We start from the raw sequence: 17,465 nt of genomic DNA, 5'->3' as shown, positions 1-17,465 counted from the left end.
GACCGCTGCGCCACTTGGGAGCCTATAGGCCTACCTATCATCTCCATTGGTCATGAGACATGGTAGGCAACCCTTTGACAAGGCCTACAATTTCATATTGGCCTTATTGGCTATGTGTAAAAAGTATTTCTCACTCTCTCTCACTCAGACTGTCTGCCTCTCTGGCATAAATCTAACTATCCTACTGCATCAGGCTCACATCTACCAATCCAATGACAAGGCAGTAATCCATAACTCAAAATAGCAAAGCGTTCATGTATGTATTCATAAAGCCCCACAGAGGAGGTGTCATATTACCCATAAAACCTAGCGGTCAAACAGGGAAATGGTTCCAATCGTTGTTCCACCATTCATTTGTCCCATAGGGGATTTTAGAAACACTTCTAATAAGGGCTGTGTTTCGTGTAGGCTTACCCTGGCATGAAGTTTTGATAACTGTAAATCTCTCTCGGACAAGGTGACTTTAATCAATATATTTGGCTCTATTTACTCTCAGATTCAAAATGCTAATTAGCATCACAGTAGACATCATGCAAAACTACAAATCCCTGCAAGCTCCTGCATGTCATCTCCAGCCAACACCTTTACAAACAGGTACTGTGTCAATTTAAAACTTGCAAAAGACAGTTCACAGAATTGTCCATTAAAATAAATTTAGCCAATTTAGTGTTTATTACATTTGGCTAACATTAGATAGTTAATGAAGAGATTCTTACCTTTGCCTCAATTTGGAAGTTCTTTATTTGTAGTTCTTTATGATAGCCACATTAGCAGCTAATTATCATTTCATTTTGGGGGGGTAAATACAGGTGAATATACTGATAAAAGTCACCTTGTCCAAGCGAACTTTACACGGCTTTCAAAACATCACGCCAGGGTAAGCCTACAGGAAACACAGCCCTTATTTTAAGTTTTTCTAAGGGTGCATTCGTAAGTTCACTCTGGAGTGCCAGGGAGCGCTCAGTGTGCTCTGGGCGTTCGTAAATTCAGAGCGTTGTCAGATTGTCCGTTCGTAAATTCAGAGCGTTTCGCTGATCCTACTGTTCTGACCTCACAATGGCAGTCAAGCACCCAAGCTAACTGGCTAAAGTTGGCTAGCTTGCTAGCTACTTCCAGACATAAATGGTAGAACACTTCACTCTGACCATTTTCTCAACCCTAGCAAAGCTGGTTAGGCTGTTTTCATGTTATCCAGAGCGTTGGTGACTGTAACTGTGCTGCTGGCTACAATTTAATTACGCTTTTTTGTTATTCTGCACTCTGGCACACTCTGACGAGAGTGCTCCAGAGGGAATTTACGAGCGCGCCCTAAAATCCCCTATGGGAAAAATGAATGGTGGAAAAACGATTGGAAACATTTTCCTGTTTGACTGCTAAGTTTTATGGGTATTATGACTCATACTGTGGAACTCTATTTCATCCATGTATTCATTATGGCTTTGTGGGACTCTGAGTCCTTTTTTTTTCTCTCAGTTTGTTTACGTCATTCGGTTTTACTACAAGCCCCACAATGCAAAGCTCCTTCTCCGTCTCAATCCACTATGAAGATACAGTAGCCGCTCTCTCTCCTGCAATCTGAACAATGACTTCAGAGCGGAGGAAAGGAATTCAATAGCCTAGAATGCGTTATACAGCACGAAATATCTACATTGAGCTGCTGTTCTCACAAATTACTTTAATGTACCAATCGTAAATATGTGGATACCTACAGAACACGAGAAATACGGCGTCGGTAAGTTTATTGGTTATATGTTTTAAAAATGCGGCGCTCTCGTTTACTCAAAAAAGATGTAATTAGTTTAAATCTAATAGGGAATATGCTGCAATTTCATTTTGTTACACAGTATCAACATAACAACGACCACTGTCTTTTATCATGTTCTCTACTAACGGTTACTAACGCGTGCTTATTTCATAGGCACCACCACTTCCCCAGTATTTCACGAGTCTTTGCTTTCCATGCATTTGTAGGCTATAGGCTATGAATACATTATGGTTTTACAGCTATAAAAATGAACGCACCACGCATGACTCGGGGCAATGGAACCTCCGTGATCAGTGCATCTCTTTGCACTCTGTGCGCGCTCAATCGCTTTGTTGGTTTTTGTTACATTGTGTCTGATAAATGAATGGAAGCAAACAAAATACGATACTCTGTGCAAAGCATCTATTTAGCACTTTATATGTGTGTATTGTGTTTACTCCTCGTTGAAAAGAAAAGAAAGTGTCGATAAATAAAAAAAATAAAAAACGTTCGAATGGAACATTGTGTTTTTGGTATTCGGAAATTCCACTGAACCTTCAACCTTGTTTATCTAGTCTCTCTCAGTGAAACTAGGGAGTGAAGCTGACCTCCTAGTGTGCATTGTTCTGAGCGGCATGGGTGTCATAGCCACAGATAAAACGTTGAAGTGAAGCAAACACAATGCGAGTGAAAGATATGCTATGGGATTAAAAAATAGTGCTATAATATCTAATCGAAGTGGGGGATATTCACTGTGCGCCCACGTTCTGTCAAAACATCCTATTGAGATGCGTTCCCCAATGGACCAAAAATAGTGTCGCAAAGCATATTTATTGGTTGAAGGAGTTCATGTTTGGGACGCTTTATCCAGCCCCTAACTGCTTGAAATCTCACTCTTGCAGAAATATTGCCATATTGTGTTATGTAGGCCTATCAGTCACACCTCTAGGTGCCGAAGGCCTACCTTGTCTTGACCTGAAATCATTGGAACACAGTGATTCACTGAACCAGAAACTGGCCTCTGCCCTGTATCTGTTACAATTGGTTTTTGGTCGCTAACTGGCCCTGCTCTTTTTCCCCTGGTGTGTGCATGTTTTTCTTCCCTCCCTGTCACAACTGAGCTAAGAAGCTTTGGTACTGTATAATTTAAAGACTCAAGTTAGAACCCAGCGCTTGCAGTTTGATACATTGCCTCATTTCACAATTTCAACCTCTTTCTAAGTTCAGTCCATGGAGACAGGTGGGAGGAGGCTTGTATAACATTCAATTTATTCTCAATGCTTGAATGCCTTCATTGTCTTAAATTGCAAGTGAGGCTTTAAGTGGATTAAGCAGTCTTGATCCTATTTTCAATAAGACTCTTTTAATTAGCGCCGATTTAGAGCCTGTGGTTGGGTAGTAGGGGACTTCCTCCCTATGACGGTGGTGATTCTGGAGAAGAAAGACTGTTTCCTTCTTGTGCAACTCTGGTCATAAGCCCGCTGTTGTTTTTAAGTGGACAAAGAAGCAACAACACAACGTTGAGTAAATGTAGTGATTTGTCAACGTTTTGTAACTCAGGTTAAGGTTATGTACACATTGTTTGAGAATGGACAAAGAGTGCAAAAACAACATACAGGAAATGACAATTTGGCTATATGTGAATGATGTGGAGAGATGTTTGATGGATGAAGATATAGTCCTGTATAGAAGTACCGTAGTTGATCTTTGGTTGTTTGTTTGGATGCTTCGGGCTGTTAAATAGGTTAAGTGGAGAAATCTGGAGTTCAAAGAAGACCATGTGTTTTCATCATCAAGACTCAGTCCCTTGTTTCTAAATTCCTTCTGCCTATCGGTACACAGGGTGCTCATTCCATTGAAGAGTTTTTACTGTTTTAACCTTTTGCTGAAACAGATGGTCGAGGTAAACGTACATTTAGGCTTTTGAGTATGTTTTCTTGCCTCTTTCAAGTCTTAGTCACCATAGTTTTGGTTCATTTGGTTTTGAATGAGCAAAAAAAAAAAAAAAGAATAGAATAGAAGGCAGACATTCGCTTGATTCGAAAGGATCCTAACACGCGGAACACTTTGCTATTCTGTAGCTATATAACGTCAACCGGCTAATTACCCTCTGTGATCATCATTGATCATGATCGCTCACTGAGGCTCAACACAGAATGTTATTTGAGAATATTCATGTTTCAGTGAAACAGCTGTCTTCAAAACCCTGGTTTTAACCGTTTCACCCCAGGGTCTTTAGTCTCAAGATGTATGGATGTCCGTTATGTCTTTGATGTACCAGTAGCATTGATATAGTAGCCTACTGTATTTGAATATGATTGATATAGTATGCACTGCAAATGTGATATCCTTGAGGTCCTTTCAGTGAACATTTTACCCCCCCTTTAAACCAGGGCTGGCTTCCCAAAATGGGTTGAGGTTCTTGGATCCTTGGTGCGAACCATTTGATCTCTCGCCACAGAGTGAAATGTAGAATTCCAGCTTTTAATTGGGAGGTATTGGGCTTTGATGTTGATTTGCCTTATGCATGGGAGGACAGCCCTCTATCTACCATTGATGAAATATGAATGGAGTCCAGCAGAGGAAGACAGTACAGCATTAAGACTCCTATTAGTACACCATTTAAATGATTACAGGTTTCTAACCATAAGCAGGGGTGCTGTAAAATTGGATTCCTAATGGACATTCTGCCACGAGGAGAGATTTTCATATCAAAGAGGGTTGGAATGTATTTCAGTTAAACATGAGGTAGGAAATTGAATAGAAATGTGTACATTGAGAAAGGATGGTAGACGAATGGAATAGTAGGACGGAATGTGGGGAATATTTTCACTGGAATTCCCGCCTTTGGAAAATCCACTGCATCTGGTTCCTTTTGAACACTGGAATACTGGAATTCTCCGTGGATTATCCATCATCAATTAAACACACAACAGCTAACACTGTAGCTTCACAGCCTTGGAGAGAGAACGTTGTCCCTGTTGAACGTTGTCTCTGTTTTTCAGAAATTGTATTTGCTGCAAATAGCCTGAAATGATGATTAACAGGAAGAGAAGGGGCCTTTCTCTCCTCTGTTAAGACTGATATTGCAGCCAATCAAGCATGTCATTGCTTATCATAATTTAATGAGCTGCGTTAGATCGTGTGTGTGTGACTGTGTGTATTGAATAGAATATTCCATCGAGCATTCAAGCAAAATACTTTATATTTAGCATATAACCACAGCCAAGTATTTACTTTTGTAATCTCAATGTTTACCCACAGCAGCCTATGGAAACACATAAATAATTCTCAACATATAAACACCCTCAAGCGAATGGTAGAAAAACAGAATGGAGTGGTTGTGTAGTGAAGTGCTGCCCTTGAATGGCCCTGGCCCTTGAGCAATGCATGTAGTAGAGTGGAGGAGTTTGAGGCCTGCTATGTAGTGTGTCAGGCCTGGGGCTGTCCTTCTCCCCTGGCTGCTGTCGCCTGTCCCCCCCGGGGGGGATGTCACTGGGCCGAGGGGTGGGGGCTGGCCCTGCCTGGCGGCGTGTGTCAGGAGGCCTTATTGTTGGACGTGCCCACCCTACCCAACACTCCCTACCCCCGTGGGATTAGCAGGTTGTTTGGCAGGGGGAACGGGGCCTGTGATCCCATTCCTTCATTATATTACACCCCCCTGCCTCCTTAATGAACACCGCCCGGGTCACAGGGAGGCGTGGCCCCACAACGCCACCCCAGCTTGTAATTGCTTCTTCATCCGCTCCCCTCTGCTGTCTTCATCCATTAGGCTTCATCTGCTAGCCGCGGCCGGGCCGGCAATCATTTAGGGATGATGATCGCTGGAGGGAGTTGCCCTAGTCAATATTGGAACTCCCTGGTGAATTAGACAGGCACAGTGGGATCAGAGAGAGAGAGAGAGATTGAGAGAGGGGGGAGAAGGAAGGGATAGGGATGGGGAAAGGGAGGCAAAGGGAGAGCTAAACCTCTGACATGTTAGCCTAGCTGGTGTTATAGGTAGACGGGGGCAACTAGCCATGTATATTTTATTCCTCCGCTCCAACAAAGACATTTTGTGTTTATTTACAATGACAATCATGCACAACACCTTTTCAATTTAACATGGTTGGTGAATACTAGACTGGATTGAAAAATGCTGCATTTAGCCTGTTTGTGTTATCCCATTACTGCAGCTCTATTTACTTTCAATTGAAAATAGAACAAACATCATTCTATCCCATTTATTATATAAAGACACACAGAATAAACACTGCTATTTTCCGGGTCTTATTTCTTACAAAATCAGCATGTTTACCTTTTCACCCCCTGTGGTGAGGCAGCCTTTTTGATATGAATACAATGTAATGTGTGGGTCCCGTTGGATTGGGTGACACCTCCGCGGTCTAATTGGCGCCATATGTTTTATGTGGAAGGATGCAGCTGAGGCTAGGCGGCTGCAGCCGGCCAATGAGTGGACTGGATCGCAGCTCACATGTCACCTCCCAGTATGAATCCCAGCCTGCTTTTCACCACAGCACAGTCGGCTGACGGCAGGGCAGTCTGGAGGTAGCTAGGGCTGCTGTCTCCTGGTAACAACTGGACTGAGAGGGCATCACTATGGCTACATACTGTGCATAGTACATTCATGTATGTCCTATTAATGTATTACTTAATATACATTACAATTACGCTACTGTAAAGTAGATACATTTAAAGGACAGTGCTGTGAAATGGATATATTTAAAAGCCAATGTTTTAAAAATGGGATGATATTAGCCTATTCATTGTTCTGTAGAAATTGCTTCCCCTCTGAGTGATTTAATGTATTCCTTTCAGCCCTATAGGGCCTACTTATTGAAATGGACCCTATATTTAAACCATACTGATATAAATCCTACTTTAGTCACATTGTAATGAAGTAGCCTCCCTATTCCAGAGGTCTATCTATTGTATGGTCACTGTGGTTTCCCTGATACCAGTCTGTGAACCCAGTAAGAGGTTAATGGGGTGTGTTCTATTATGAATTCACAGTTCGTGCTCATCAACGCTTCGACAGAGGAGGTGGGGGTGGAAGAAATGACAGCCTGTCACCAGCGTTTTCAGAAATGAATGCTATATTCATAGATGACAGTCATTGGGATTGATGTGTGAAAGGAACTATTGATGCGTTTTGAGTTTTTGGTGCACATGCTCATTTTTAAAGGGGCAAAAAAAGAACAGATTCCCTAAAAAATGGATTTCCAGAGGTGTTGAGTTATATAGTGTCCATTGGCTGTGTAATCTCAGTCTTGCTGCATTGATCATGGGGCTCTGTACATTGGCTTGTGTCTCAAATGGCACCTTATTCCCTTTAAAGTGCAATACTTTTGACTAGAGCCCTATGTGCACTATAAAGGGAATATGGTACCATTTGGGTCGCAGCAGCCATTGAAACTCTGTGATCCACACAACACACCAGTCACCGTCTGACAACCTCTTGTCCTCAGTTATTAAAAGGAACAAGAAGAGGTATGTTATTCACGCATTATTAATGCTTTATAATAAATTTGTCATTGTTGTGGTTGAACCAGGCCTTTATGTGCGGTGATGCTTGTGTTAGCGGTTTGCTATTAATACATTATGAATGCATAATAAAATGGGTTGTTGTGGTTGGTCGTACTAAAGGTTGAACCAGGCCTTTCTATGCAGTGATAGTCCTGGTTGTGTTCGAGGTCATGGAGAAGGCTCTCTCCTCTTGGCAGGCAGAAAACATGTCAGTGTCAGGAGTGGGCTGTTTTCAGAGATTGGAGGTTACTCTCCCCCATATCATCTTATCTCTCTCTCTCTCTCTCTCTCTTTCATTCCATCTGTCTGTCTGTCTCTCTTTTCTCTTTCTCTCTCTGTCTGTCTGGTGGTTCTCTCTCTCTGTCTGTCTCTCTCTCTTTGTTATTTTCTCTCTTTACCCACCGCTCTCCGTATCCGTCTTTCCATCTGTCTTTTTTTATCTACTCCTCCCATTTGTCTATTTCGCTCCCTCTCTTTTGTCTCTTTCACTCCTTCTGTTTGTCTATTCTTCCTCCTCCCCAGACACTTCCGTAGTGTTGTTGTGGGGGCAGTGGTCTCTCTAGGGCAGAGAAACAGACAGAGGGACTGAAGATGGTAAAGTAGTGAAACCTCACTGGCTCTCTATGTAGTGTCTACCTCTCCCACTATCTCTATGCATTTACCTACAGTATGTCCCCGTCTCCCCATTCGGCTCCCCCAAAATGAATATGGATGATCATATCTGGGCATGGAGCATGTTGCTGCTGCTATCACAAGACACACAAAGGTTTCCGTTGAGTACAGAACCCCACCACTGAGCTGGAGCCTGGCCACAATTCATTTAGGTGTTCATCTACATGAAAGAGATAGAGATCACTACCACCACAGTTGGTTGTAATCAAAGCATATAGAAAACACTGTCTCTGTCTGTGTCCCAATGAAGTGACATCCTATTCCCTATGTAGTGCACTACTTTTGACCAGAACCCTATGGGTCCCCTAGGTTACCATTTGCGACGCACCAACTCTCTCTATCTGGGTTGCGTTTTGTGTTGGTAAAGTACAATGTATCAGGCCAGATGGCTTTAATGTTTTCCTGGCTCTCCATGTCCTTGGCTCCTGTTTTGTCTGTGTTGTTGAAGGGTGATGATTTGAATGCTGTTCTGGCTCGGAAAAGCAGGAAGTATGATCCATCGTGGTGGTATGATTGTACTCTCGGCTGTTCTGCTTGCCCAGCTCTCGTCACTGTCTTTCATGTGAGTGATAAGGATGTCTCTCTCTCTTTCTTAGCATCACAGCTATTATTTTACCCTGCTGATTTAAAACTCTTCCCTCTCTCTGTCGCACGTACAGTATGAATAAATATATTTGGCTGCCAGTGTTTGACTTGATACTACCTGAGCTGCTGGATTTCCATTCCGTTAGATCAATTCACACTACACAGACTGTACTGTGTTAGTTTTCCATTCAGGTCACTTGCACGCACGCACGCACACACACACACACACCACATGAATCAGCTCGATGCGGCTGGGCAGATGATGGTTTGACCTTGGCTGCTGTAAGCCATCATCTTACCTGTCAGTGTGCGTGTGTGTGTGTGATCTCTGTTTCCTTGCCCTGCCTGGTTCAGGATCTGGCTCAACACACACACACCACACAACCACACAGCACACGCACATCCTCCCTCAGGTCCTTTATATCCTGTCTTGGACATCCACAGACAAGCCAGTTTAACTTAGTTAGTTTGACATTCAAAGGGGTTTTATTGTAATTCACTGTTGGTCCATGGCTGTTTTTCACCCAGCGAAAAGCTGAGTGAGTATTTAGACCAGTTGCAATTCATTTTATCATGGTGCGCTAGTTGAAATGGCTTGGTTTCTCCTTTAAGAGAATAGGCTACACACATGGTACTTAAATAATCTACATGGGTTGTTCAATGTTCCTAGTTCGCTTCGAAGGGACCAGAGTAGAATAACAGTTTAATTGTTTTCAGTATGATTCAACACTAGAAATGTAAGCCTGTTGACGATTTCCTGATGGAATAAAGAGCTTTTTCTGAAATCTTACACAGCGAAGAATCGCTTTGTATCTGAACCGGACGTTCCCCTAGGATTTCTTTCAGCGGGGGGGGAAGAGATGGTGAGGTTTTAGAGGCCCTCCTCTATGTCGCTGTTTTGAAGCTAATTTCCTGCAATTCTACACATATTGATATGGGACAGAGAGAATACTTTCCAGTTTTAAAACTAGCTTCCTGCAATTTTACACATTTGTCATAGGGCTGAGAGAATTTGCTGTTTTAAAGGTAGTTTCCTGCAATTATACACATTTTGCAATTGGTTATTCCTTGTTCTTATGCTATCTTGGTCACATACACGTGTTTAGCAGATGTTATTGTGGGTGTAGTGAAATGCTTGTGCTTCTAGCTCTGACAGTGCAGTAATATCTAACAAGTAATATCAAACAATTTCACAACATATGCCCAATACACACAAATCTAAGTAAGGAATGGAATTAAGAATATATGCAGTTGAAGTCGGAAGTTTACATACACCTTAGCCAAATACATTTAAACTCAGTTTTTCACAATTCCTGACATTTAATCCTAATAAAAATTCCCTGTCTTAGGTCAGTTAGGATCAACACTTTATTTTAAGAATGTGAAATGTCAGAATAATAGTAGAGAGAATGATTTATTTCAGCTTTTATTTCTTTCATCACATTCTCAGTGGGTCAGAAGTTTACATACACTAAATTAGTATTTGGTAGCATTGCCTTTAAATTGTTTAACTTGGGTCGAACATTTCGGTAGCCTTCCACAAGCTTCCCACAATAAGATGGGTGAATTTTGGCCCATTCCTCTTGCCAGAGCTGGTGTAACTGAGTCAGGTTTGTAGGCCTCCTTGCTCACACACGCTTTTTCAATTCCGCCCACAAATTTTCTACAGGATTGAGGTCAGGGCTTTGTGATGGCCACTCCAATACGTTGACTTTGTTGTCCTTAAGCCATTTTGCCACAACTTTGGAAGTATGCTTGGGGTCATTGTCCATTTGGAAGACCCATTTGCGACCAAACTTTAACTTGCTGACTGATGTCTTGAGATGTTGCTTCAATATATCCACATAATTTTCCTGCCTCATGATGCCATCTATTTTGTGAAGTGCACCAGTCCCTCCTACAGCAAAGCACCACCACAACATGATGATGCCATGGTTGGGATGGTGTTCTTCAGCTTGCAAGCCTCTCCCTTTTTCCTCCAAACATAACGATGGTCATTATTGCCAAATAGTTATTTTTGTTTCATCAGACCAGAGGACATTTCTCCAAAAAGTACAATCTTTGTCCCCATGTGCAGTTGCAAACCGTAGTCTGTCTTTTTTATGGCGGTTTTGGAGCAGTGGCTTCTTCCTTGCGGAGCGGCCTTTCAGGTTATGTCGATATAGGACTCATTTTACTGTGGATATAGCTACTTTTGTACCTGTTTCCTCCAGCATCTTCACAAGGTCCTTTGCTGTTGTTCTGGGATTGATTTGCACTTTTCACACCAAAGTGCGTTCATCTCTAGGAGACAGAACACGTCTCTTTCCTGAACAGTATGACGGCTGCGTGGTCCCATGGTGTTTATACTTGCATACTATTATTTGTACAGATGAACGTGGTGCCTTCAGGCATTTGGAAATTGCTCCCAATGATGAACCAGACTTGTGGAGAGAAAACATTTATTTCTGAGGTCTTGGCTGATTTCTTTTGATTTTCCCATGATGTCAAGCAAAGAGGCACTGAGTTTGAAGGTAGGCCTTGAAATACATCCACAGGTACACCTCCAATTGACTCAAATAATGTCAATTAGCCTATCAGAAGCTTCTAAAGCCATGACATCATTTTCTGGAATTATCGAAGCTGTTTAACTTCTTACATCTAGACGTTCCGCTAGCGGAACACCGCTCCAATATCCAATGATAGGGCGTGGCGCGAAATACAAACTCCTCGAAAATCCGAACACTTCAATTTTTCAAACATATGACTATTTTACACCATTTTAAAGACAAGACTCTCCTTTATCTAACCACACTGTCCGATTTCAAAAAGGCTTTACAACGAAAGCAAAACATTAGATTATGTCAGCAGAGTACCCAGCCAGAAATAATCAGACACCCATTTTTCAAGCTAGCATATAATGTCACAAAAAACAAAACCACAGCTAAATGCAGCACTAACCTTTGATGATCTTCATCAGATGACACTCCTAGGACATTATGTTATACAATGCATGCATGTTTTGTTCAATCAAGTTCATATTTATATCAAAAAACAGCTTTTTACATTAGCATGTGATGTTCAGAACTAGCATTCCCACCGAACACTTCCGGTGAATTTACTAAATTACTCACGATAAACGTTCACAAAAAACATAACAATTATTTTAAGAATTATAGATACAGAACTCCTTTATGCAATCGCGGTGTCCGATTTTAAAATAGCTTTTCGGTGAAAGCACATTTTGCAATATTCTGAGTAGATAGCCCGGCCATCACAGGCTAGCTATTTTGACACCCACCAAGTTTGGTACTCACCAAACTCAGATTTACTATAAGAAAAATTGGATTACCTTTGCTGTTCTTCGTCAGAATGCACTCCCAGGACTTCTACTTCAACAACAAATGTTGGTTTGGTTCCAAATAATCCATAGTTATATCCAAATAGCGGCGTTTTGTTTGTGCATTCAAGACACTATCCGAAGGGTAACGAAGGGTGACAAAAAATTTCAAAATATTCCATTACCGTACTTCGAAGCATGTCAAACGCTGTTTAAAATCAATTTTTATGCGATTTTTCTCGTAAAATAGCGATAATATTCCGACTGGGAGTCGTTGTTTTCGTTCAAAGACTGAAAATGTAAAATGGACTCTTCACGTGCACGCGCGCACCCGTCTCATTGTTCTCAGATCGACCACTATCCAAATGCGCTACTGTTTTTCAGCCATGGACTGCAAAGTCATCATTCAACGTTCTGGCGCCTTCTGAGAGCCTATGGGAGCCTTAGAAAGTGTTATGTTACAGCAGAGATCCTCTGTTTTCAATAAAGAGGCAAAAAAAGGCCAAGAAATGGTCAGAGAGGGCACTTCCTGTTTGGAAACTTCTCAGGTTTTGGCCTGCCATATGAGTTCTGTTATACTCACAGACACCATTCAAACAGTTTTAGAAACTTTAGGGTGTTTTCTATCCAAATCAAACAATTATATGCATATTCTAGTTTCTGGGCAGGAGTAATAAACAGATTAAATCGGGTACGTGTTTTATCCGGCCGTGAAAATACTGCCCCCTATCCATAACAGGTTAAAGGCACAGTCAACTTAGTGTATGTAAACTTCTGACCCACTGGAATCGTGATATAGTGAATTATAAGTGAAATAATCTGTCTGTAAACAATTGTTGGAAAAATTACTTGTGTCATGCACAAAGTAGATGTCCTAACCGACTTGCCAAAACTATAGTTTGTTAACAAGAAATTTGTGGAGTGGTTGAAAAACCAGTGTATGTAAACTTCCGACATCAACTGTACATATATGGACGAGCGATGTCAGAGCGGCATGGACTAAGATACAGTAGAATATTATATATACATATGAGATGAGTAATGCAAGATGTGTAAACATTATTAAAGTGACTAATATACAGTAGAATAGTATAGAATACAGTATATACATATGAGATGAGTAATGCAAGATATGTAAACATTATCAAAGTGACTAGTGTTCCCTTATTTAAAGTGGCCAGTGAACTCTAGTCTATGTCCATTGGCAGCCGCCTCTAATGTGCTAGTGGTGGCTGTTTAACAGGCTGATGGCCTTGAGATAGAAGCTGTTTTTCAGTCTCTCGGTCCCAGCTTTGATACACTTGTACTGACCTCGCCTTCTGGATGCTAACAGGGTGAACAGGCAGTGGCTCGGTTGGTTGATGTCCTTGATGATCTTTTTGGCCTTCCTGTGACGTCTGGTGCAGTAGGTGTCCTGGATGGCGGGTAGTTTGCCCCGCTGTAATGTGTTGGGCAGACCGCACCACCCTCTGGAGAGCCTTGCGCTTGCAGACGATGCAGTTGCCATACCAGGTGGTACAGCCTGACAGGATGCTCTCAATTGTGCATTTGTAAATGTTTGTGAGGGTTTTAGGTGACAAGACACATTTCTTCAGCCTCCTGAGGTTGAAGAGGCTCTGTTGCACCTTCTTCACCACCCTGTCTGTGTGGGTGGTCCATTTCAGTTTGTCAGTGATTTGTATGCCTAGGAACTTGAAGTTTTCCACCGTCTCCACTGCGGTCCCATCGATGTGGATAGGGGGGTGCACCCTCTGCTCTTTCCTGAAGTCCATGATCATCTCCTTTGTTTTGTTGACGTTGAGTGAGAGAGGCTATTTTCCTGGCACCACACTCCCAGAGCCCTCACCTCTTCCTTGTAGCCTGTCTCGTCATTGTTGGTAATCAAGCCTACTACTGTCGATGATTGAGTTGGAGGAGTGCTCGGCCACGCAGTCATGGGTGAACCGGCTGAGCACGCACTCTTATGGGGGCAACTCATCTGGAATTCCAGTTGCACAGGCCGGGGTTCAGACCCAGGGCCTCGAGCCTAATAATGAGCTTAGAGGGTACTAAGGTGTTGAATGCTGAGCTATAGTCAATAAACAGCTTTCTTACATAGGTATTCCTCTTGTCCAGATGGGATAGGGCCGTGTGCATAGTGATGGCAATTGCATCGTCTGTTGATCTATTGGGGCGGTAAGCAAATTGAAGTGGGTCTAGGGTGGCAGGTAAGGTAGAGGTGATATGACACTTGACTAGTCTCTCAAAGCACTTCATGATGACAGAGGTGAGTGATACAGGCCGGCAGTCATTTAGTTCAGTTACCTTTTCTTTCTTGGGTACAGGAACAATGGTGGCCATCTTGAAGCATGTGGGGATAGCAGACTAGGATAGGGAGAGATTGAATATGCCCATAAACACACCAGCCAGCTGGTTTGCTCATGCTATGAGGACGCGGCTTGGGATGCCGCCTGGGCCGGCAGCCGGCCACGGAGAAGAGCCCACAATCCTTGGTAACGGGTTGCGTCGGAGGCACTGTGTTATCCTCAAAGCGGGAAAAGAAGGTGTTTAGCTTGTCCGGAAGCAAGAAGTCGGTGTCCGTGACATTGCTGGTTTTCCTTTTGTAGTCCGTGATTGTCAGTAGACCCTGTCTCGTGTCCGAGCCGTTGAATTGCCACTCCACCTTGTCTCTATACTGACATTTTGCCTGTTTAATTGCCTTGCGGACTGAATAACTACACTGTTTGTATTCTGCCATATTCCCAGTCATGGTTAAATTGCCATGGTTAAATGCGGTGGTTCGCGCTTTCAGTTTTGTGCATATGATACCATCTATCCACGGATTCTGGTTAGGGTAGGTTTTAATAGTAACAGTGGGTCAGACATCTTCTATACACTTCCTGAAAAACTGTCACCGGTTCAGTGTATTAATCCAAATTATTAAGCTACCCGGAACATATCCCAGTCCACGTGATCAAAACAATCCTGAAGTGTGGATTCCGATTGGTCAGCCCATCGATGAATAGTCCTTAGCACGGGTACTTCCTGTTTGAGTTTCTGCCTATATGAAGGGAAGAGCAAACTGGAGTCATGGTCAGATTTGCCCAAAAGGAGGGCGGGCAAGGGCCTTGTAAGCATGCAGGAAGTTTGAATAGCTGTGGTCGAGTGTTTTACCCACGCGAGTACCACAGTCGATATGTTGATAGAACTTCGGCAGCCTTGTCCTCAAATTTGCTTTGTTAAAATCCCCAGCTACAATAAATGCAGCCTCAGGATATGTGGTTTCCAGTTTGCATAAACTCCAGTGGAGTTCCTTGAGGGCCGTCGTGGTATCGGCTTGAGGGGGGATATAAATGACCGTGGCTATGACCGAGGATAATTCTCTTGGGAGATAATACGGTTGGCATTTCATTGTGAGGTATTCTAATTCAGGTGAACAAAAGGACTTGAGTTCCTGTATGTTACTACAATTACACAATGAGTCGTTTATCATGAAACACACACCTCTGCCCTTCTGCTTCCCGGAGAGATATTTATTCCTGTCTGTGCGATGAACTGATAATCCCTCTGGCTGGATCGATCTTGACAGAATAGACAGAGAGACATGTTTCCGTGAAACAAAGTATGTTACAGGCCCTGATGTCTTTCTGGAAAGAAATCCTTGCCCTGAGCTCGTCAACTTTGTTATCGAAAGACTGAACATCAGCAAGTAATATACTCGGAAGCGATGGGTGGTGTGCGCGCCTCCTAAGTTGAACCAGCAGGTCGCTCTGAGTGCCTCTCCTCCGCCGGCGATGTTTTGGGTCGGCCTCTGGAATCAGTTTAATATCCATGGGGAGAGCGAACAAAGGTTCGGCTTCGGGGAAGTCGTATTCCTGGTCGTAATGCTGTTAGTTCTGGTAAGTTACCGCCGCTCTAATATCCAATAGTTCTTCCCGGCTGTATGTAATGACACAAAACATTTCCTGAGCTAATAATGTAAAAAATAATACATAAAAAAATGAAATACCGCAAAGTTTCGTAAGAGGTGCTGCCATCTCCGTCGTTGCCAGGTTCCTCCAATCCTCAATGGCTGTTCCATGCCATTTTGGGAATTTCAGATTCTCTCCGACTGCCTAGTTTTTATTTTGGGGATTGTTAGTTCTCAAAAATGATCTTATAAAAAATCTATTGCTCTATTGTCTTTTCTAAATACTTTGTCTGGTTTTAGTCATTTAAGTTTAAACTGAAAACGTTTTACCATCCCGAAAATTATTGATATTGTCACTGGGTGGTAGAGGTTTTGCCTAAAAGAGCCTGTGTTTAATTTATTGAGTTTACTTTACCTCCGACTGTTACCCTACTCCACTTAGTCTCCTACTTAACCTGCCTTTTGGAGCTTTTTTCTGTCTGAATGTTTATCCAACTAAACAGAAAGCCTTTAAACCATTAAGGAGGAAACCAGAATTCTGTTAGGCTTTTCCTGAATAATAATAACCCGGTTCTCTCTCAAGTTGTTTGTCTGGGGACGCTGTGTCTTCTCTTCCTCCTCCTTCTCATCATTGATTGAATGGGGCCTTTTTTGCATTCTTTCAGCATCAACACCAAAGGTTGGCATTGCAAAGCATTCTGGGATGTCCCTTTGTTTCCTGGTCTTTTTACTGGCTGTGAGGATTCCTTCGATTTATTCATTAGGCAGCTTTTGTATCCTTGTCATTTAACAGTCTTTGTGTTACTCAACCATGACCTATTAATTACAAAGCAAGAGTGGATTGAAGTTGTTTGCTGAATTTTTTCTTTTATGGGTAAGAAGTAACTTATTGAGTAAGAAGTAACTTATTCAGAAGTGACTGACCCAGACTGACATCCCTGTCTGGCCTCCAGTATTAGTAAATACTGTACTGGGGTTGCCTCTGGTCTGGCATTTCAAGTTCATACAGTACGTGGAGTGAGTGTGTAGTCTAGTTCACATCTGTACTGTGCATATCTGATGAAGAATCTAACATGACACTTCTTTTTCTCAAGGTAACTACACCAAGAAGAAGCTGCCACAGTCCGGCCTGTTATGATATTGCATATCTCTCAGACATGTTACATTCCAGTTCAAACGAACCTCAGACTGGAGTCATTCCTAGGGCTGGTGTCTCTTACACTTCTCTCCCCAACCGATGGGCCACTGAAACCAACTGCAGTGGGACGGCTGCTAGTGAAGTTGCCCGCTTTGCCCACAAGCCCTTAACCCCACGTCCCCTTTCCTCTCTCTCTCTCTTTCCTTTTCATCTCCACCTGGTCCCTTTATTTTACTCCTTCACTTCACCTCAGGGGTGAACATTTAGTCCTAAGTGTCTGCAGTGAAGTGCAGTTCAGCAAAAAGTCTAATGTATACCCTTTGTGTGGGTGAGTGGGCTGGAAAGGACTGTGGCTGTCCCGCTGTGAGAGCTTTTGTGTGGGACATTAATGCGAACTGTTCATGTGATGACAGATGGAGACCTTGTGCCATAGAGTCAATGCAGCAGGAGAGAGAATGGATACTGTATGCACAACACTGGACCACACTTAGCCTCTATACAGCCACCTTTCTGTGTGTATCAGTGGATAGGGCATAGGAGGTTTGGAGAGAATGAGAATATGGGTGGTTCCCATGCTTGAACCTACACTAAA

General features: G+C 42.7%; 1 protein-coding gene across 6 annotated transcripts in view; it reads left to right on the top strand.

Annotated features, from left to right (window-relative positions):
• Positions 1 to 1,525: 1,525 nt before the first annotated feature.
• Positions 1,526 to 17,465, top strand: part of LOC106609220 (dedicator of cytokinesis protein 4) — a 141,397-nt gene continuing 125,457 nt past the window's right edge. For 4 of the 6 annotated variants that reach the window (XM_014207751.2, XM_014207750.2, XM_014207752.2 and 1 more), the window contains exon 1: positions 1,535 to 1,732. In XM_014207751.2, coding sequence (XP_014063226.1) covers positions 1,696 to 1,732 — 37 coding nt within the window. In that variant the 5' untranslated portion in view covers positions 1,535 to 1,695. Of the gene's footprint in view, positions 1,733 to 17,465 lie in introns of all 6 variants that reach the window. The other 2 variants (XM_014207754.2, XM_014207749.2) reach the window with 1 other exon arrangement.

This window comes from Salmo salar, chromosome ssa07 (genome assembly GCF_905237065.1).
Source record: "Salmo salar chromosome ssa07, Ssal_v3.1, whole genome shotgun sequence".
Lineage (NCBI taxonomy): Eukaryota > Metazoa > Chordata > Actinopteri > Salmoniformes > Salmonidae > Salmo > Salmo salar.
This window is presented reverse-complemented; position numbering and strand designations above follow the sequence as displayed.